Source organism: Cuculus canorus, chromosome 2 (genome assembly GCF_017976375.1).
Source record: "Cuculus canorus isolate bCucCan1 chromosome 2, bCucCan1.pri, whole genome shotgun sequence".
NCBI classification, from domain to species: Eukaryota; Metazoa; Chordata; class Aves; order Cuculiformes; family Cuculidae; genus Cuculus; species Cuculus canorus.
The window spans coordinates 43,154,719-43,177,886 of record NC_071402.1 but is presented as its reverse complement, the minus strand read 5'-3'; the positions used below and the strand labels follow the sequence as shown (position 1 = coordinate 43,177,886).

At 36.6% G+C, this 23,168-nt stretch overlaps 1 protein-coding gene across 7 annotated transcripts in view; it reads right to left on the bottom strand.

Annotated features, from left to right (window-relative positions):
* PCMTD1 (protein-L-isoaspartate (D-aspartate) O-methyltransferase domain containing 1) overlaps positions 1–23,168 on the bottom strand; it is a 101,394-nt gene that overhangs the window by 68,968 nt on the left and 9,258 nt on the right. For 5 of the 7 annotated variants that reach the window (XR_008448617.1, XM_054059200.1, XM_054059197.1 and 2 more), the window contains 2 exons: positions 13,838–14,264; positions 9,824–9,926 (listed from right to left, as the gene is read on the bottom strand). Coding sequence is in view for 4 of the 7 variants with exons in the window: in XM_054059200.1 (XP_053915175.1) it covers positions 9,824–9,926; positions 13,838–14,144 (410 nt within the window). In the remaining 3 variants the exon portion in view is untranslated. Of the gene's footprint in view, positions 1–6,187; positions 6,344–9,823; positions 9,927–13,837; positions 14,265–23,168 lie in introns of those variants that run through there. The other 2 variants (XM_054059201.1, XM_054059202.1) reach the window with 2 other exon arrangements.

The window sequence follows — 23,168 nt, the reverse complement described above, 5'->3', positions numbered from 1 at the left end:
AAAGTAAATCTCCTCAGTGGCGCAACAAGACACTTTTCCCTCCCTAAATCTTCAGTTGATTCCATTTCACAAAAAGATACATGCACCTCTGAAAGAAGATTTAAAATGAAAGAACTGATAAATGTATGTACCTTTTTTTATACTTACGTAATCTAGTAATTTCTGATGGCCTTCCAACACAGAGTAAAGTATGACTTTGAGGATTTGTACTAGCTTACCCAAATAATTTTTAAAATATGCAAGGTTAAGTTCAGTTTTATTGAAGTATAAGACTCCACCATTTGCTCAGGAAACTACCTAAAACAAATACAAAAGTTCTGCAAATACACGAGAGTAAGCAACTTTAAGAACACGTACCAACAGCATCACAGGTTTGTTATAGTCGTGCTATATGAAAAGTGGCATCAACCACTTTGTTTTAGAATGGAACTTGACCTATTCAAACTCAAAGTCTTTTAGCAGTAAATGTCACTATATCCAACAAGTGATTTTATTTGTTGCCTTTGGGATATCAAACCAGATCAGATATTCCATTTCCTTCTATGTTACCTTTTATTAGATTGATGATACTGCTGAAAACAAATGGTTTATTGCTTTAAAATGCAGTATTGACAATCACATAAGCTACCTACCATGATGATGTAATATTTCACTTAAATCCTTAGGGTTTTCTTCATAACTGAGCTGAAATGCAACTAAGAAAGGCCAAGTATTATTTTACCATTTATTCACCTCTACCAAATGGCCAGGGTGGCCTTACATAGAATTATCTATGCAGTATAAAATACCCTCTTATGTTCTTTCAGAAATCAGATGTCAAAAAAGGCAAAAATGAAGTGCTGGAACCATCTGGAGAAGTTTTATTCACATTAGGTTCTATAGTTGAAACTTATCTTGGTTACATGAGAACCAATAGCAAAAAGAAAAGAAATTACAGGTTCCTTTTATAGATAACATCGCAAATTTGTTTTAATGAGTACTTGTCATAGGACAAATTAAAGCACTGTGTTGGATTTGCAGGGCAAGGTTTTGGTAGCAGGGTAGCATCTACAGGGTCAGTTTCCGTGAGAAGCAGCTAGAAGCTGGAGCCAGTCTGCTCTGCCTCCAGGCAAGGCCAAACCAATCAGTGATGGTGGTAATGCCTCTGTGACAATATACTTAAGAAGGGGGAATGAACAGCGAGGGCACAGCACTGGAAAGAAAGGGAGACATAGCCTCCCCCATCCTGCCTGTGGCCAAGTTGCCAGGGCTTGTTTGACCAGTTGGGGACCAGTCCCGGGCAGTGACACAGAAATAGAAGAGATATGGGAGAAACAGCAGACACCAAGTGCAAGAGAAATAATGCAGACAGCAGATGCAAGAAAAACAGCAGCGCAGAAACACAAAGGTCAGGTAAGAAGAATGAGCAGTACGTGCTCCAGAAACTGAAGAAGAGTTTTTCCTGCAACCCACACAGCAGACCATGGTCAAAGCAGGCTGCCCCCTTGCAGCCCAGGAGTCGTCCCAGTAGATGCCCACCTGCAGCCCGAGCAGGACCCCAAATTGCAGCCAATGGAGGCTCCCAAGGCAAGTTGTAACCCCTGGAAACCTGCACTACAGCACGTCATGGAGGACTGCAGGCCACAGAAAGGACTCAGATCAGACACGTTTGTGAAGGACTCTGTGCCATGGAAGGGACCAGACCCTGTGCTGGAGCAGGGAAAGAAAGAGTCCTCACCTCTAAGAAGGAAGGAGTAGCAGAGAATGTGTGATGACCCAACAAACTCCCATTCTCCATTCCCCTGCACTGCTCAGTGGGAGGACATACAGAATATTAGGAGTAATAGTCAAACTCGGAAAGAATGGAGCGGCAGAGGGAATGTGTTCCTTTTTGGACTTGGTTTTAGTTTTCAGTACCTTGTTCCAATTTGAACAGTAATACACAAGATTGATTTTCTTCCCCAGTTCTGTTTGGTCAGTGATGGTAAACGGTGAACGATCCCTCCATCTCAACCCACAAATTTTTGCCTTTGTTTTTGATTCTCTTCCCTATAATAGGATGCATAAGGGGAAAGGGTGAGCAAGCACACACGTTGCGGGCTGTGCTCCTCACAGTTGTTGCTGACTGGGCTCCACCTGCTTCTTTGTGTTGGCTGCTGAGTTAAACCACAACAAGCACAACAGATCGTATTTAGCAATGTCCCAAGATAATCAGTTTGAAAGCATATAAAACATCTATTGACCCTATTCCACCTTTCTACCTTTTGCATTTTTGTTATCTGTCTCTTAAGAATGGGCATTTCACATTCCTCCCCACAGTCACAGGACTTTTCTTCCAGCTAAATGTTAAAATTTTTCTGTAGAATTGAAGTGCATTTCTGTCTTTGCTGCACAACTAAAGAAAAGTATGAATAGATTGTTACTGCCCATGTTGTTTTAAGATTCCTCACAGATAAAGGCAATGAAGTACAACTACTGCAATAAAATGAACATCCATTTCAGAAATATTTATAGCAAAGAACTAAGATTAAAATTTGTTGCTCTTGTATCCATATCCACCAATCTATTATTTGTGTGATAACAAGATATTAATAAGAGGACAGCATAATATAATAACCTCCCCTAACAGCAGAAGGTTTTTTTACAAGTAGATTAATCCATTGGTCCTACCATAATACCCACCCACAGAACCTATCCTTTAATTACTTCCAACTCTGTGCATGTGCAGGGTGCTTCTTGGGCTAAGCTCCATCTATACAACTTTCATGAATGCAAGATGTTATACTGACATCTCCTGAAGATGAAACCAGGTGCAGGTAGGCATGAATTGCCTGTTTCTCTTTAAGTGGTATACATACTTGGTTCTTTAAAAAGGACAGAGTTCAATAAAATGAGGAAGAAAAATCAAGTAATTTGCAGGAAAAACAGCGTAACACCCACAAGCCTGTCTTTGAAGAGTAAAACATCTTACAAGATGCTTAAAAAAGGCAATACTGAAGAACCAATTAAACCCGTATTTTGCTAAGAGAAAAGTCAATCAGTTCCTAAAGCCAGCATCACTCCAGCTACGTTTTGCACCTCTCAACTACCACTTATACCAGGTTTTCATCTTACACTTGTGCCTACCACTGTATTTACGAACCACACACACCTCAGCTTGTTGTTCACAGCCCTTACTGAAAGAAAACCCAGTTCAGATTGAATTTAGCATACTGTTTTCTCATCCACACTCCTTTCCTTTAATCAGTCAACTCAAACCCTCCAAAAAGTCTGAAATCTCATTCAGTGCAATCAAGTTGCTTGAAGCAGTTCCCCTCCCCTTTTATTTAAGTAAAATAGGAATTTTACTTAAATTTACTTAAATTTATTGAAATCTAGGGCAATAAAGGACTTTAATGATGCATAGGAAAAGGTGGGCAAGTTGTTAACTCTTGCCATTTGAACCACAGTGGCACTACAATGGCATAAAGAATTCAAAAGCATTGCAAGTCGAATCTCATGTAGAACTCTTCATGGAAAAAGTAGTAGTTTTACTACGTATTCCAAAACAAAAATTTAAATCCAACATAAGAACTCAAGAAATTAGCTTTTTATCAGACTTCCCTTAAGACTACATCAAATATATTAATAATCAGACATCAAAATTAATCTGCAAAACACAGACTCTGAAAACCTATGATAAAACATTAAACTACTTTTGCTACTGTGACAAGGAAATAACACTTATTTTTGTCTTATACAAATATAATGCTGACCATATTTTCAGCAAAAGGACTCCTCAGAGTGGAGTAAAAACAGATAAAAAAAATCTGGCAGATTGATTTAAGAAGCTTCTTACTCTTTCCACCAACACAACTGGCCGAACTTTGTAAAATAAAGCTACAGCAGCTGAAACAAGAATTTCCTGTGGTTAAGACAGACTGAAAAGCTACAAATAATTTAATCTAGGAGGTTCTGGCTCCTTTGCCCATTTGCATTCAAAGACAATACTTGCAGAGCTCCTCCTACGTCAAACAATTTCATAAACCAGTAATCTTATTCTAGGAACTCCTAGAAACTGTTTAAACACTAGCACATTCACTGAAAGAAACCCTGAAGTTTTCAGATCATTTGGTCAATTTTTCAGGTTTTAAACTGAGATAAAAAAACTTACATTCATTGAAAACCACAAACGTAAACACTCACATGGCTTTGTGAGGTATAACATACCACAAGCATGCAACAGAGTAATGAAATAGGCCTCAAGGGTCTCTCATTTTTCTTGACTCCAAAAGTGCTTTAAAGCCAATATCAGTGACACTTAGAGGTACTTCTTACATATTGCAGGAAAAGGTTTCTCCATTTGTTTCTCAATAAATACTTCCCACGTCATATCCTGTCAGTGATCCTCATTTAAGACTAAATCATTAGCTAAGAAACTTAAACCCAGCATCAGTTAATATGAGAAAACAATTTAAAAAGTGTTAATACCTTTTCCTATTAAGTAGGACACAAGTAAGTCAACACTCTAAGTTCTTTCCACTGTTTCCTGTACTTTTTTCTCCACTGTTCATTGCACTGTATTTAAGTTTTCTTTCAGACTCTTTGAACTGGTCCTTAGTTCATGTATAAATGCACACTCACAGATTAATAGCATGGTTTGTTAAAAAGTTACATATATTTTACCTATTATTGTTATTTGCACGACTTTGCGTGTGTACACTACAAATGTTAAAATAAACCAATAAAAGTATCAATTCTTTGAAAGCAAAATCTACAATGACAACTTTTAAGTCCTTTGCATTCAGTTACAGTAATTTAAACCAGCATTAGAGTGACAGCCAAAAGTGATGCTGGTAAAAATTCTCCTCAGTAACTGCGTCTTGACTCTTTTTTCCGTTTCCAGGCAATGCTGTACAGAAACCTCTATTTCTACTCTGCTTGTAGTCAACTGCATTTCTGATTAAAACTGTCTTAGCTCTTCTATTACATTACTTCAGTTATCTTCTTTATAATTTCTGATATTCATAAAACTGGTTGTACTGAAGTGGACGAAAATACACTACTCAAATTATTTCTGAAGAAAAACTAGAACACTGAATCTTATAAATACTTACCACTAACCCCACTTTCCCATGAACACTGGCTTACAAAATTTAAACTTCATAAAGTACTACTTCTACATGTTGGTGAAAAAATTAAGAATTATGTTGAAGGAATAATTTTTATCAACTCCAGTGAATTTTAAGGAACATGGATAGGAATAGGGAAGCAAGAAAAAAATTGTCACTAGTTAATTGTCAGGGCCCTAATACATGCATAGAAGCCTAGAAAATAATTCCTCTGTGTATAGAAACAGCAGAGTATTTGCTTTCTATTTTTAGTGAAGGAGAAAAATGGTTTTATAGGTTGAAATTGTCATATTTTATACTGTGGCTTTTTGTGAGGCAACAAATTTTACAGGAATCATACACTAATTGTTGTCATCACTTTCTCTAAAGTACAAACACTCAAAATACTACCAAAACTTTGAGAAATGAGAGACTTCCAGAGAGGCAGTGTCCACCAGGGGATTTATTTTACAAATGATATTTTATGTGAGTTTCTGCAACGGGAAGAATATTTCTGCAACTATCACATACTTCAGAAAAAATGGTTTAGTCCCTTCCCTGATATGAGTAGATTCAGCTGCCATTTTTGGAGTCTTCTTGTTTATGAGGTGTAGGATTAGAAATAGTATCAAGAAGGAATACTGCAACAGCCTGTTTTCCTTTCCTTTTTTAACAATCATCAGCATCAAAGAATGCCACTGGAATTCGTGTAGTTCCTGTGCTGTTCTGGTGACAAGTATTAATTCACCACTAAAAAAGTAATTTACATTATTTGAAACTAAGATTTAAACTGAAAAAGAGACCTGTGAGTTTTGAGGACAGCTTGCTTTCCCTGCTTACATTTTTACTGCAATCATTAACCAGCTGCACAGGCAGGAAGGAGCTTTCTTTTCTTTGTGTGTACACCAGAAACTTTCAGCTTCCAAACAGTTTTGACAAGAAGTGAGCCTTCAGAGTCCTACAAGGAGCCCTGAATTTTGATGAAGACAAATAAATGTTCTGTTAGAAGATTAAGCTTACTATTTTCCAATGCTGACACAACCTACTACCGGAGTTCAGGAAGAAGTTTCACCCACAACAGTTATCCCAGAAGTATTACTAGGGTTCTTGTCACTTACCATTGAAGTGGTTTCTTTTGATCCTGAGAAGGGTTGGTGATTTTCTTTCACAGCAGGGACTTCACCAGCTTACCCAGGTTTGGTTTTTGATAGGGTGCTAGAAGATGGGCAACCTAGCCTTGCCCTGTGGCTCTCTCTCCAAGCTGGATATTCTAGGTCTAGAAGGTGACTGGGAGCAGAAAAGACAACACATTCCCCTTCAATAAACAGGTGAAGCGGGGCCTGGTACTTGCACATGTGTTTCAGATAGAGCCTTCTTAAGGAATGATTTTTTCCCCCCCCCTAACTGGCATGCATATCCTGAAGGTTTTAAGAATGATAGAGAGCCTTAAACAAATTTCAGACTCAGGGAACTTTCTATAGCCTATAGCCTCAGAATAAACAACTCCAACTCCATTTAGAGGAAAACTATTTTTATAGATTGGTGGGATATGGATACAGATACAAGTGATTAGTAGAATTATTTGTCTTTCTGAAACAAGTACCTGAAAAGCTTTTCCTCCGATGAACACTTCAAGAGGCCAAAACAGAGAGAAGCCCAGCTACCAGAAGTAGACAACCCTCCCCTTGGGCAGAAAGCATGTCTCAAATCCTTCTGGACAAGCTATTTTTACATTGCTTCCAGTCTTTAGTCAAGCATCTATCCCAATCATAGAAAAGTACATTTTTAACTACATCTCAATAACACTCTTATCAGGAATCAAGAAAAACGTTACATTACACCACACAACACTGAATACCCCCCACTTTCCCCCCCAAAATAAAAATAAAAAAGGCAAAGCAATACTCCATCTTGCTTTACAGGCAAAAACCCACCTAAAATCATCATGACCCAGCACCACGCAGAAGTCAGATGCAAAGACAATGGTCTATTGCTCCAATTCAAGGAACATCACAAAGCGCTTATTTAGGATCTAGGTTTGAGCTCTCCAAGTACCCACCCATAAGGTTAAACCTCAGTTTTCTTTTTCTAAAGGCGGTCACTTAAAATATTCAGACCAGACTGAAGAACATTACGTATTAAAGAAAGAATGCAGGGAAGTGGTAATGCAAAGCTTTACAGAATTCCCCTTCTGCATAAGTCCATTATTGCCAAGAAAACAGATTGTGGTCAGTGCACTTTTGGTCCCCCATGTGCCTCTTTACAGGCTGCTGAAAAGTGTAAGGTATATTTCCCCCATCACAAGCACATCCACTCAATTCATTCACACCAGTCTCAAACATACTGTTTTGAACTGTGAGGATGTCTGCAAGGTATACATCAGTGTTCAACAGTAGACAGACACTGCACACCTTTTTCTTGGGTAGTCTTTCATCCAAACACTAAGCTGACCAAATCAATAGTTAAGTTCAGATGTGATAATCCAAAGAATTTGGGGTAAATATCTCTCACTTATAAATGAAGATGCAGGAAAAAGTTGCTGAAACAAGAATCAAAATCAGACTTACTGACCCAGTGCACATTACTTTCAAATGCAGATTCAAGACATGCTGTATGAATTCACTTATATTTAAAAGAAGAAGAAAGAAGGAACCCACCATGGGAAAACTCACACACCATCTTAACTACATTGACACACTAAGTATTTACAAACTAAGCACAATCAGCTATGCAGATAAGTTACACCCCCACCCCCTGCAAAACAAAATCCAACCATGTAATCAACTATTCCCAAGTAGATCCATATCAAAAAGCATTTTCACGTAACTATAATTGTTGTTAGGTTGGTGAGGAAAGTGTTTCTGTAGCCACCTATTAGTATTTTACCGTTGCAAGGAAAAGGTGGATTGGTAAATACCATTTGCCATGATATAGTATACAAAGCAGTAAATTTTAGATTACGTTCACCAACCTGCTGACTTTTTCCCCTCATTGCATAAAGACTTTATAACTAAAGATCAATTTAATTATCATTGTAAATAGCAATCAGCATTTATAAGACTGTCCCCAGATCTTCACTGAATTGGAGGAAAATACACCTCTTCTCCTTTAACAAAATTAAGATCATTTACTATATATGATCACTTATTTCTTTCAAACATAATATACATAATGCTGGCACTTATGCAAAGTTTAGCAGCTTTGAGGTTTTTTCCAATTCTTGCACATTTTGAAGTGTAAACCCTAGTTTTCTGATAATCATTTACATAAATATCCTAATCAGACACTGATTAAATGATAAGAACACTTCCTTGCTACCCCTTTACTCGGTTTCTCCTTATTTCTGTACATAAACATATCACCAGATGGGAAAGATATTTCAATCAAAACCAGCTTTTTGTATATCTGAGTACAAACACCAACAGGAATGCAGGAATACAGGTTTGTGCAGGAATAAAGTAGCTGGTTAAGTACACCCAAATTAAGAATGACTAATGCAATATTAGTAATGATCAAAAGTGACCACGTTTCACCCTATATGATAGATCATATAAAGTGGACTGTAAAGTTCTAGACTGAATCTATTTTTTTTCTTCCTGCTTCTGTTATGTATTAACCTCAGCTAACGCAAGTTCTTACATTAAAATTAAGACTGTATTAATGAAACATTTCCTCTTACATGATGTTATTTATTCCAATGGGGGAAAATAGTACTAAAATCGTCTAGCCATTATCAGAAGTACAGAACTGAATTCAGATACAGGTAACACTAGAATGATAGTTAACCTTATTTATATACTCTAATTAAGAGACTTTCACTACTTAGTAGCTGGAGGAGGAAGGTTTGTGGTCAGAGCTCCACAAGTTTGGGACATGGGAAGTCTATTAAGCTCCAGTCTACATAACTAAGAGTACAGAAGTTCATAAAGCACATTACAACAAAGGTAAAGGGAAGAGGTGTAGGACGCACAAATTTTAAGGCTACTGCTACAATTTAGAAGCTTTTCTGCATTTCCAGAAGCTACCTTGTAATCACTACTGGAGAACTAACTGCCTGTAAGAAAAAAGACTTTACAGAAAACAGAATAACCCTAGGTAGAACCTTGTTCTTCCTTTCATGAAGGTGGAGGTACTCAAGATCCAGATTCTCATGGCCAACTTAAAACCAATAACAAAAGAACATTCAGTAGATAAAAATCAGTAGGGTTCAAAGCTCTGTAATTCACAAGTATACCAGCAAACATGAGTGGTGTATAAGCACAGATGAATTTTTAAATTCATCTCTTCAGGTAACAAACATGAAGACAATCATATAAATTTACTTATGTCTACATCAACAGTGATATATTAGAGAAAAATTAATACTGTACAGAATGATTATGTCCAAATATATAATAAAAAGAGACTTAATGAATACAAATTATCCTATACATGCAAAGACATCTGCATATTGCATCATTCTCTTAAGTACCTATGTATATACGCTATGTATGTGCACAAATACCTCTGCCTTTGTATGCATACACACCAACAAAAAGCAGGGAAATCTATTTTCTTAAATACTATACATCAGGAATACTCCCACACTTATACACTGTGCTTTCTCAAGCCTTAACTTACCTCATGAACCACTGTCACAAACTTGAAGTTTTATGTTTTGGTTGTGAGACGCCATTATAAACTTGTATGCAATAACACATTCACTTTAAACACAAACATTGCTGCGACGTGAACTTAACAAATGAGATACTTACTTATCAAAGCTATCGCTATATTTTATGAAGCTCTCCAATTTTTCCTTGGCATATTCTACCACATCTGAATGAAGCTCTATTCCATGATTTATCCCAAAAGGTCCTGTAAACAAAAACAGCAAGGGGGTTTGTTAGATTTTTTTTTTTAAGCACAGCACAAGGAACAGCATTGTACCTTTCACCTGTGGAAGCATTAACATTACATAAAACACAGAAGTCTCTATACTGCTAGATAAAGGGATGTTTTGCATCTGCATTATCAATGCTTAAGAGGAAAGTAAAAGGCCAAAGGATCAATGAAAGAACAGGAACAGAACTCTGGCAAAACAAGCTTATAGAATACATTTCTTTATAAGCATGCAGAAAAAAAAAAAATCTGACTACACTTAAGTCACTCTGAGCAACTTTTTTCAATACAGTACGTAGTTGGAATTTAACAATTTCAAACTGTCACTTCTGTATTTTGGTATTTGAATTTTGAAAAGTTTTCTTAAGGCAAAAATCAGGTATTAGATGAGGTATTATATTCCTTAGCCACATCTGCTCTTCTATTTCGCAGGTTCCAAAATCAGAAGTCTGCTCCTGATTCACTTATATAATGATTAATTTCCATCTTGAACACTGAAAGCAACCACATTATGTCCACTCATCACAATCCTATCGTAGTTGCAATAATGCATCCCTGCAATCAACTCCATGTATATTTCCAAGTCAATTTGTGTGCCAGAAGTTAATGCTGTTTTTCAGGAACAAGAAGATATCAGTTTTACAAGGATTATCTGCATCAGGAAGGAATCTGAATCAGTCACATTTGCTGTGGGGATTCTATATTTAACACGCAGTCATAGCTGAGAGACTTTAGTCACTGGAGAACAGACTCTGAATACAGAGACAGAAGGGCAAGAACAGAAGGTAAATATCAATAAGACAAAACTTATATTTGTATCCTTTACCGCATTCTCAATCTTTCCTAAACATTTAGCTCAAAGATGTTGCCCCAACGAAACAGAATACAACTTGTCATTTCTAGGACACTGATTAACAAAACACATATAGGGTTACTGAGAGAGGTTTCATTTCACTGCAGGAAAAAGAACAGTATATGCCACTAAGCTGATTAATAATTTTTAACATAGAACACATTCTACTAGGTGAAATAAAACTAATCCAATAGGTTACCATATGCAGTGCTCATAAGATCTTTTTGATAGCTGGCAAGAGCAAAACAGATCATCCAACAAAGTTCCTAGAACTTGTGAAGATGTGAACCTCCTGTTGAGACTTACATCTACTGTAAATTTATTACCTATCAGATTAAGATTACCGTTAGCATAGGTAATCCCTTCCTAAGATGTCTATGTAGTGTTCCCTTGCACATTAATAGACTGATATTTCTACCCAGTGTAGTTACAGTTCTACAGCATGCAACAGCATCCAAGATGTCTCCTTTAATTAAAAGTTATTTGGCATTCCTTTTAACCTCATAATTTAAAGCTAATTAAAAACACATCAATATAATCTGTCCCGAAACTCACATACTTTCAATATTTGATTTCGAAAAACAAAGAACTAAAAAAACCTCTCTCAGTTGCCCCAACAACTTGAAACTGAATCTATGACAGTAGGACACCACCACATCATGGTACACCACAGTATTCACAATTTGAACATAAATATGAGAAACATGTTCTCTTCTTTCATCAGAGAAGTCACAACTCTACACAAGTAAAGAGTCAACAATCCTAAAAACGTGAAACGAACTTCTCTGCTACTCTCTAAAGTCAAGTGATCTCTTTCAGCAAAATACACTGGCAATTCTATCATCTAGTCTGAACTACATCTGTATTTTAACAGTATGAACAACAGCACATTTAGTCTCCATGAAGTGGTGGGGTTTTTTAAGTTAAAAGTATTTGCCAGTTTCAAATTTAGTAATTTTGACACTGCCAACATGGCAGAAATACTACTCACTATATAGTCATATTGAAAGATACCCAACTACTGTCAAAAAACACATGGTTCTCTATCACTAATTGCAGCACAACCTGAAATATGATTTTAAAAAGTGAGCTTTTAAAAATATATATGGTTTATTTGTCAGAAAATTACATTTTTTGACTTTTTTTAAAAGCCACTACTCCTTGGTTTAAAACAAACACTAAATAAAGCAGAATGATTATACATAGCTAGTAATTTTATCCAAGGGAGCAGAGTAAGAAAAAGGCACACAAATTTTATTTACACTTTCCAGGTCTCAGCCTAGCACTCAGATCACATTACAACACTAAGCAGACTTTCCAGATACAGTACAGCACCACGGAAACATGGAAAGTTTGCTTCTGCAAGTAGCTGAGCAGTCGTCATTGCATGCTTCTCAGCCCTGCTGGGTATCTGTAGTATAACTGTGCTCGTTGGGGGTTGTCAGCCAGTCTCGGCCTCTGTGGAACACAAGCCTTTTCCCATTTGTTATTTTTTTTTCAACTCCATATACAATATTCTGAAGGATAGGAATTCCTGCTTATAAGGAGAGGTCAAATCCAGAAACATTCAACAGCCAATTAACAGACACTCCGAATCAGTTAGATCAATACACAGACATTTGCAATATCCACAACCCACAATTTCTTTATAAAATATCATAATTAAGAATAATGAAATAAAACTTTCCAAAAGGCAGAGAAATAAATGAATATTATCATTTACTAAGCACATACAACCTAAGCACACATTTTAGAGAAAGCAAATTGCATCAATATTTACTAATTGGTTTAATACTGAAATAAAACTCTGAACTTAAAATACTACAATCTAATTAAAAATATCTACTCTCTAAAGAGAAACAGTCTTGAGAAAGGCAAAGAAACACTATTATAGTAATAAGCTTTTTTTTAATGTGTGAATGAACATATTTTGTTTCCACCAGAGAACAGCATAATGCCTATAAACTCAATGGGTAGTACCTAGAGCAAAAAACACTACCAGAAATGCCAACAAATGTTTCTTATCTACTATTAGGCATTATTCTACTCTTTAATCTATGCAAATGGATGACAAAAACCTAACTAAACTAACTGAAAATTAACAAATCAACTCTTCGCAATTCAGCTGTATATGTAAATAGATTCAAAATCTGTATACTACCTGTCAGCAAGTCTTCTGCAATCAAGGAAATACGAAAACTCCATGTAACAGTCAATAAAATTACATCTATGAAACCTACGTACTAAAATGAAGTTATTCAATGTAATGAAATGCATTTAAGAAAAAATATTTAGTACACATTATCTATATGGGAAGGAGGAGAAAATTAAAACATTTTTCTAAGGTAGGTTTTTAAATTTAGACAGCAATATTTCACCTTTTTTTCAATACAGGAAATTTATTTGAAAATAGAAGAAAAAACACAGTGCTGATCTGTTAAAAAATTTGAAAACCTAAAGACCTGCAAGTGCATAAACAGTCTCATCATTCTACATCCCAAAACTTTCTAGTGAAGCATTTAAATAAATGTATTTTTTAAAAAATTGTTTGCCCACTGATAGATTTATTTTTCAATTAAGTTTCTTATAGAGTCATTAGCCTTTACAATTTACATTTTTCTTTCTAGAAACTGAAGGTCGAACCAGTAACCTAGACCAAGGGCATAACCATAATGCAAATGCAGGCTAAAAATTTTGTCCTCAAAAATAGTTCCTCTGTGCCCTTTCCTTTTAAGCAATAAAAGGACTGTTTCATTTGAAATGAGAACTCTAGACTATAGTAAGGCAAGCCAGAACAATTGCCTCTCACAAAAAAAAAATCATGAAACAGCACTGAACAGCAGTGTCAGTGAACAGCTTATAGATAATGTACTGTATTTAAACAACATATCTCAAACACCCAGTCTGAAGTATAGTACTGTCATTTTCGAAGTGAAAGTAAATTTTTACAGGGCTTGTATAATCTTCAGGAAATATTCTAGGAATATGCAGAAATATTTTAATATTTGTATTAAAATAAAAACATTCAAGTTACCTAATATTAATCCCACCATTGTACTCAAGTATCCGGTTCCACTACCCAGATTTAGAAAAGATAATCCAGGCTGAAGCTTCAATGCCTCCATTACTTCAGAATAAATGCAAGGTGCTGACAAGTGTATATTTCCATGCTTCCAAGCCAAGTCTTTATAAGCACTGTCCCTGTAACCTTCCAGATAATAATCACCACGATCAATTGCTCTGAAGGCTTGCTCCACACTCTCAGTGCGAATGTACTGAGCTTCTTTTAAATTATCAATTAAGTCATCGTTGTCTTCTCCAGCACTCACAGCTCCTCCCATGCTGAATTTCTATGACAGTTCAATTAGTTTGCAAAATACATTAGGAGGAGAGTTTTCCCAAAAGTGTAAGTATGTAATCACTTCTCAGTTCTTCTTTCAGAAGCACATCACAACGGTCTCCTGAAAAACAGATATTTACATAACTTTGAGTTTCAGAGGAGAAACAAATCAACTATTAGAGGGTTATACTTTTAGTGTTGGATAACTTTTATAAAGGATAGCTATTAAGAGTAAAGACAGCTAGTATTTAACCAAAAATCTGCCTTTCAAATTTTAACTCAATCTAGTGTTTTTCAGCTTAGCTTTAACATGTCAACATGGGCTGTCTACATCAGAAAGCACTAAAGTGTTTACACAAACAAAAAACAGTGCTAGGAATCTATCACCCATATTATACATATATATTTGAGGGAGATCACAATTACCTTTGGACTAGCACTAGTCCCATCCTGAGAACAAAATACCCAACAGCAGCTGGAGCACACACCAACTCAGTTACATTTGAAAGGAACCTGGTTTACATGCTCTGAAATCACCCCATAGCAGGAGACAAGTTAGTGGTGATGCATGAACTACCAGTAAAATAGCAACAGAAAGGTGGAAGAAACGGAAACAAAGATGTTTAATCCACCACTTCTAGATGAACAGAGTATCTTACAGTGAGTGAGTTATTAACATTGATCACCAAGTCAGCTTAGACTGCCAAAAGAAAGACCACCATGAATCTTGATGCCTGCTGTAGGTAACCCAGTTAAAGGGGGGGGGGGAAACCAACAAAACTACTCACCCCTCACTCTTTAAATCGCATTGCTGAGTAGCACTTTTCAAAAAATTCCACCTTTATCTTCAAAAGGTATTTCAATGAACATTCTTTTTAAAATTATGAATTTTATCTGAGAATCACAGAATGGTTTGCATTAGAAGGAACCTTAAATATCATCTAGTTCCAGCCCCTTGACATGGCCATAGACAATATATCCTCCAACTCAATTCAGCAAATTCTGGTTTTGTATATTCCTGTCTTGGCTTTGTGTAAATTTGTGAATTGGGAATTCACAAACACAATCCAGATGCCCAACGTCATTTAAATTAACAGAGTGAAGCTGGTTCCTAAATTTACACTGGGGGAATCACTTCAACATAAATTTTATGGTTAAATACTTCAAACTAAGAACCTCCTTAGAACAGTGATGAATCCTTTCCACATTTAATAGGCCTCTATCAAAACAGCACTAATAAACCTTTTGACAAAACCAAATGAAAACTTCCAGAAAACACAAGCAATTTCACATTTGATAGTTTGTTTCCCCCCACTGCAACATTAAACACAGACTTTTGACATCTGAAAAATTTTTCTGCAGGATTAAACAGTGAGCAGCAACAATTCTGAAGTAGAGCACTGAAACATCCTTGTGAATGCAAAAAATGTGCTCACATGACGGGACTGCAGTCTGGTGATTAGATTCTCTTTCCTGAACATCAAGCTCAGAATCAAATGAATATTAAAAATAAGATTTGTGCCAAAAGGACATATATAAAGATGCACATAATCCTAAGAAAGTGAAAACTACTATTAAACTTCAAAATTTGTCTTGGCTTCCTATTTTCTTCTTGCTTTAAAAGTTTGTACAGCCAACACCAAAGTTGTACAAGGTCTGACAAAAAAAAAAACCAAAACAAAACAGAGACTAACCCTATAGCTTGGGAACCAGGAGTGGGAGGGAAGAGACAGTTACAGAACACGTTCTAACCTGTCACAGTGAGACAACACTCAACTTGATTGCTTCACTCAGTACAAGGAGATGCACGTTCAAATACAGGTATTACCTTCAGTCAGAAAATGTCAAGTGTGTGCCAGTTCACAATGTTTTGTCTGTGAAGCCGTTTTTAGGCAATAACATCATCACTGTGCCTGAGCACCCACTCTACTTGCCAGGTCTGGCTCCCTCTTCCCAAACATCAAGTTGGTGCTCAAAGGAACCCAATTTTTCTGTCAGTAGAAGTGGTGAAAGCAAAACCAGAGATCCTCAATGGCCTTTCAGAAAATGATCTGCTGAATTGCTTTAAATATTGGCAGCACTATACACAGCTGTTCGCCAACTCAGAAGGGAACTATTTTGAAGGTGATCATAGTTGATTTTCTTAATTTGTTAAATAAAGAGTTACAGGCACAGTCTTGTTTTGTGTCAGATCTCATACAATGCCTACCCCTCCCCTGCCTAGATGGCCATCACAAAACAGTCCTCTCACAAAGGAAATCTCTTTTCTATTAGCAATTCTGATTGAAGGAATGGGTTTTTTTAATCCTTGCCTTGCATTAATTTTCAAAGAACACCAACCCACTAATAAAGATGAACCATGTAGTATCACTGCTAAGGTATACAGCCAGGTTTAGAATTTCACACTTTGAGCACACAAACTCAAATTACCAGATCCTGTCACAATGCTTCTCCCTAACTACAAGCATACATAAATGGGGCAGGTGGGGGCGAGGAGGAGGAGGAGAGGGGGCACAGAATACTTAGGGCTGCAAGAGCCCTGATAAAATCCTAGGTGAAATGTTAACTGTTCTTCACTGTGTCTAAAGAAAACCAATTCTTACTGACACCCTGGCATGGAAAGACAGAGAAACTTAAGAGGTACAATTGTCAACCAGAACGAAAACCTTTGCTGAAACTAGAAAAAAAAATGCACTTTTCAACATCAGAGTGTTCCAGAGCAGGAAAAATATGTTCATGTGTGTTACATCAGACACAGAACAGTCTATTACCAAAAATCTAAGGGATAATTTAGATGGGAAATGTGGAACTTCAGGAAGAATTTTTTTTTAAAGTAAAAAACAATTTGTAAAAATATTCCAGCTCTGCTCATTTGTCTGCACTTGCATCACCCCTAAAAGTTCCACAAACTACTGAATCAAATGACAGTTAATAAGCTCATCCACAGTGACTAAAACAAGTTTTTGCCATCCCTTCATCCTAAAAAGTTCGGGATTGTCTTGAGATACATTTGGAAATAATCTTAACTGAAAAGTAAACACAAGAACCAAGTTTCTTGAAAACTCATGCAGCTACATTCCAGAAACAGAAATACCACCTCCAGCCTCACCTGGAGAGTGCATTCACTCTCTTGCACCAGCAGATGGAGAACTTCACCAACTATCTACACTTTACTGGTGAGCAAACACAAAATGCTCATATGGAAAAAAAAAAAAAACTGTTCTTCCAAATCTAAAACTTCACGGCTTCTATCAAAAATGCCTTGACTATTTTCATATAAGAATCCTTTACTATAAATAACATTTACTAATTTCTATATAGTCACTATGCTGAAGCTCTTAATTTCTTGATATATTTTGTAAGTTTTATATTCTTGGTATTATCTGATAGCTAAAGTTACCTTAGTATCACAAGATTTTCCACTGGCGACTCCCACCAGGTGTTTCACCTTCATTAATGGCTGTCACAATCTTAATGGCAAGAACAGAAAACGTCTGAAACACAGCATGACATTGTGGAAAGTGGGGGAGAAAACAGATAGCCTCTCTCAAGAACAACACGCTTACGCAGCAGAATAGAGTGGCCAGCTGGAAGCGTGGCTGAAGGTTAGGACATATTCTAGATACACTGCCCCAGCTGAAAAAGGTGGCATTAGTTAGAAACAGTGATATTGCTTTATAAATATCTTCCTTTTGGTTTGCTTTTGTTATCAACTATGGTGCTCTACTCTGGCCTCTATAGCTATAAATAAGCAAAAATTTTACTTAAGTGGAAAGTATTTCTGTTAAAAAAAAAAAAACATCCTAGGACACTAAAGAAATAGATCTTTCCATGAAAAGTGACCTCGTGCTGCAGAAAAATATTTTGCGATACTTTACTTCCCTCAAGTTTTATTTTTATCTTTGTAAGCTTTTACCTTATGAAAGTAAAATTACTTGCTTCTAACAGAGGCAACAAATGTGTGAAGTCAGAAATATTTTCTACAATTTTAAACACACACAAGAAACCACCCCACAAGCTATTTCAGCACAGCTGAAAATAAATGGCAAGCTAGCCAAGGCTTCCTTGTGACAGCTGACCCAGACCAAGGTGAAGACAGCAGAGCATATTATGATAAAACTTTATAGATAGCTGCAAAGCTCACAGAAAGCATCTTGTCCAGTTCACTGATACCTAAATCACAACACAGTCTACAGAGAACAAGCAGCATTCTGAAACCTACTACACCAAGAGCTCTAGAAATCTCGGAAGAAAAGGAAAGGATGTATAACATTGACAACATGTAGCAATTTAGCCTTAGGAATCTTTGGAATAAAGAAGCCAATGGAAATTGTAGTTTAGGAGTTAAGCATTCAATATAGTCTTGAATAGAAGAGTTCATTCACTGATTAAAACCAACTACAATTAAAAAACCTGTTTTTTTTCATTCCACGCTATTCATGAATTTATTTTTACAAGTTGGAACACTTCAACTTGAGGTTTCTTATATTCACAACAAAAATGAAATGTCAACACTTTTTTTTTACTTCTGTAAAAATCAACCCAACTGTTTCTGACCTAACCTGTAACAAATTTTACTGGAATTCCTAATTTTTTTTTTAATATTTTATTCTTTGACTATATGAATCTTAGAAGTGCTGACAATTTGAGTGCATTTTAATCTTTTATCATTTCATAAGCTACACAAAATTTATGTGACAAGTTAGTAACCAAAGTTTGCCAAGATTTTTTTGCCAGCTCTCAAACAGAAGTTTTGCACACTTCAGGATTTTTACAAATATATCTGCACTTCAGTTAATTCCTTAGGTCACTACGGACTGCACAATACAGAATATAATGCTAGCAAGGTATCCACTTAATTTGACAGACAACTTTGCCTTTGCTAACTCCATATAACGTCAAATATCTTAGACGTTTACTATCTTGTTTCAAAGGGTGAAAAATAGGAGAAAAAATAATAAATGGGATCAGCCATATTTAAACAGTTCCTCCTCAGAACTATTTCTACTAAGATACTAGCTTGGAGCACACTACAACACACTGAATCAAGACTGCGATACATCACTTTAAACCACGGATGGCATACAAAATTACTTGGTGAACCTTCCCTCTTACCCATGAAGCAAAGAGGGGGAAGAGATAACAATAAACCACTAAAGTACTCACTCATATAGACATAGGAATCAGCCGTTATATTTCACCAAAAAGGAATATTCTGCAACTGGCAAGAGGAGGGAATTAACCACAAAAGCACACACAGGCCTGAAACACTTCAGTCCATTTAATGGTTTCAGTTTACTCATGGCAGAAGTTAGCAACACCATCATCAGAGGTTTACGTTTCTCAGGCCACCATCCAAGTGTTATACCTATTTCTGTTCAGACTGAATTTGTGCCACTTCTGCAGCTGTAATGAACCCAAGATCTGGTTTTGCCTGTCCTCTTCCCATCCAATAACTCCTACAGCAGGACTCCATAACTTCCCCTTTCCTCTCAAGCATCACAATGGTGCCACATAAGAGGAAATTCAACTCCAAACTGCAGAGCTGAGTCTAAGATTTCAGCAGGACCTTTTGAATAAACAGAATGACAGATTGCTATCTCAAATGAAAAGAGAAATTGTAACATTAGCTTCAGCACCCAAAGGTTGGCGAAAACCAAAATATGAACTGTGCGCTAGAAGTAACTGTAGTACACGACTACAAAAATCAGAATAAACTGTGGGACAGTATTTCAGAATAAAGACTCCACAAACTTTTTTTTTTTAGACTTTTACACATATTGCTACTGAACTGCTAAAGAAGGCAAAGAAAAGTCTGAACACTTTGGAAAAGTAGGTGTTACTTGTACTGCCTTCTCTTCCAGTTATCCGTTTTGTCCCTCTAAATAGTTTAGAATGAAAGAAAACCACTGCTTTCATGATATACTAACATTTTACTTGCTGCATTAAGGAAAACAATTGGAAACACTGCACGTTTAAGTCTATACTCATCTCACTCAAAAACATTCACTCCTAACCTACTGTTCAGTGGACCATGTCAAGCAGCTTTCAAAAACAAGTACAGTCAGCCCTTCGACGTAATGCACTCCACAAAGCATACTTCAAAGTTCTTTGTAATACAGCAATGGAACAAGAAATAGCCCACAGGATTAAAGTTAAGTCAAATGAATGTAAACAGCTACAACTACTGACTTAACCTGAACTGCATTGACCTACTTGGGCAGAAAATGTTTGTCAAGTCCAATGTAAGCTTAAGGCCTGATCCTCCTGTGCTTAGACCCTCAACAGCTGTTTATATAACATTCCAGGTGTGTGCTTGCTCTCACTCTTCCTCCACCTCTAGTCACTTGATCACACCAAAATGCACACATGGTACTGAATTTCTTTTAGAAGATGCACTGAAGCTTACAGCACTCAGCAAATATACAGGCAGTGACAAGCACAACAGTGCAGATTTCATGAACAAATGACCTTAAGCTTGGTAGTTACACAAGGGCATAATTTTTGGACCAAACTTGCTGAATGTCTACTGAACTTTAGCTGCTTGTTTTTTTTAAATGGAGACAGTTGACAGGATCTTAAAGTGAAATTAATAAAATAGAACATGATTTCATTGCTTGTCCACCCAGAAAAAAACCCACACTTTTTCCTTCTTTTGAATGGGGTACATTGCTTTCCCAGGTTGGGGTTTTTTTTCTGTACTGAATTTGGATTTTCTCACCTGAAATTCTACCCACCCTTTTCACATGATGGCAAGGACTGAATGCTGAAACATTTTCCACACACCAGTTCTTATATGCCAGACCTGTTTTCAGGTATGCTGATAAAGACATAAGAATTCATTACCTTTTATTACAAAGAAAAGAATCCTATGCATTTCCTGGATGCAACTTTTAATGTGCAGCTTAACATCACATCCTGACTCAGTTCTCCTTAGCACCTAATATCTGGGCAACCAAGAAAACTTTTGCAAAGTTGAGCCTCCCAGGCTTCAGAAGCAGTTTCTTCTTCAAAGTCTCCCACCTGCGACACCATGAATGTGTTCTGAATTACTGTTGCAAAACAAAAAATTGAGAGTTCACTATCTCCACCCTACACAGATAGTGTAGTTTGACATGCTGGGGTGAAACAGGAAGTACAGGATAGTTTACAAACTCTAAAGGTGGAGTTCTGTACCTAGTAAGTACTAGAGCAGCCCTATGTCCTCAAAGAGCAAATCCTCAGCTCTTCTCTACCTGTTTAGGGCTATGCTTACAATTCTCCAATAGTTTCCACTATGGCCACCAAGACTCAGCTCCAGTTTTCATACCCCAGAATATCCTCTGGGTCACTAACTGACCTTTAATTATACCCTACAAAAACTTCCTGCTGAAAGACAGAAAAGCTGCCTCACTGCACTAACTTAGTGACTCAATTGCTAGTAAAGACCACCTGTTGGTCATCTACACAATATGATTTCCTCCCTACTCCCCACCTCAAATACATAGTATCCTTAGGATTTGCATACGTAAAATCATTTTGAATCTAGCCAGAAACAGGATGTACCAAGTAATAGTGGCTTGCTTAGTGACAAGACTAAAATATCAGGACTTCGTAAGACAGATATTTATCAGTGATGCTCAATTCATACAGATGCCTGATATTCACTGAGTCTGTATCATGCACCTGCTCTTCAGAAGAGAAACTGCTGTCTGCGCACATATTTCTCAGGAACTAGTGACTACAGTGACCAGGCTGCAAAACTCACTGTCACAATAAACAGCTTTGTGCAACAGTATTTAGCAGAGAATACTCATTTCGAGCAGGTTTATGTAAGCCACAACAGTCAAATGTTAAGAAGAGCTGTAGAGAGATGTGTAAAAAAAAAACCTTTGAAATATCCTTCTTAGCTTGAAATAGCCTAAGGCACAGAAGTGACAAACATTTCTGTGAATTTTACTATACTGATCATAAGTCAACTAAGACTCCTTGGCATAACAGACAAGCCAAATACTCAAACTTTTTTAAAACAAACTATTTCTCTTTGTGAAAGGAAACACTTAATGTACTTTGCGGTGACTAGAAGGTACCAAACCACAGCACAATATGACGTTCCTTTCAGTACCATCTTCAGAAAGCAACCAACTATAGCTAGGTGGGGGGTAGGAGAGCAGGGAGAGGAGAATCCTCTTGCATAATGAAATACAAAGCAGGTTTAGTACAAGAATTGGAATGTGCAGATCAAGTCACAGTTCCTACAATTAGGTAGGTTAAATGTGGCCAAAACCAGAATATTCACTATTTCAGCTGGTGCTAAAGTTCAAAAGCTTATTGCACACAAACATTTCAAGTTATTTAAATAACTCACTTCCAGCAGCAACAGAACAACATACGCCTGTTGCCTTTAGCAAAAAAAAAAAAAAATAGAAATGAGGTCAAGTGTAAAAATAGAAGATGGTTACATTCCTGACACTTGAAACCTCATCTCAGAGCTATGCATTTACTGCAGTCCCTTAAAAAAAAAAAAGCCACAAATAAACAAAAATAACAACTGTATCAGGCTCTAAGTGCACTATAGTCTTTGGTGTTTCTGTTTTTTAGAAATGTATTGAAAAGCATAAAAAGAGCATGCAATAATCACAGTATAAACAACTCTTAATACTGTATGACTGAAATGTTGATTTTTGCAGCCTAAGATTCTCAACTTGTATTTATTGTGCGTACCCTTATTATGAGACACTAAATAAACAGAAAATTCAAGTCCTGATCCTGTTTAATAGATCCTTAAAATAATCGACTGCAATATAATAGTATGTTTGAGAAGTTACTTTACTACTTAGTCCTGTAATCTTCAAGACAGAGGAACAAGAAAGGCCTACTCTGTTTTCCGTTTCTCTTCCTTGGAACCAGAACACATAATTCTTTCACCAATGCAATCTTGCAGAAGCACCACACTAGATTCACTATTTTTTTGAAATGTAACTTGTTTATTGAAACAAGCACACTGACAGTTACTCTAATGTATCTTGTCAAAGAAAGTGACAGA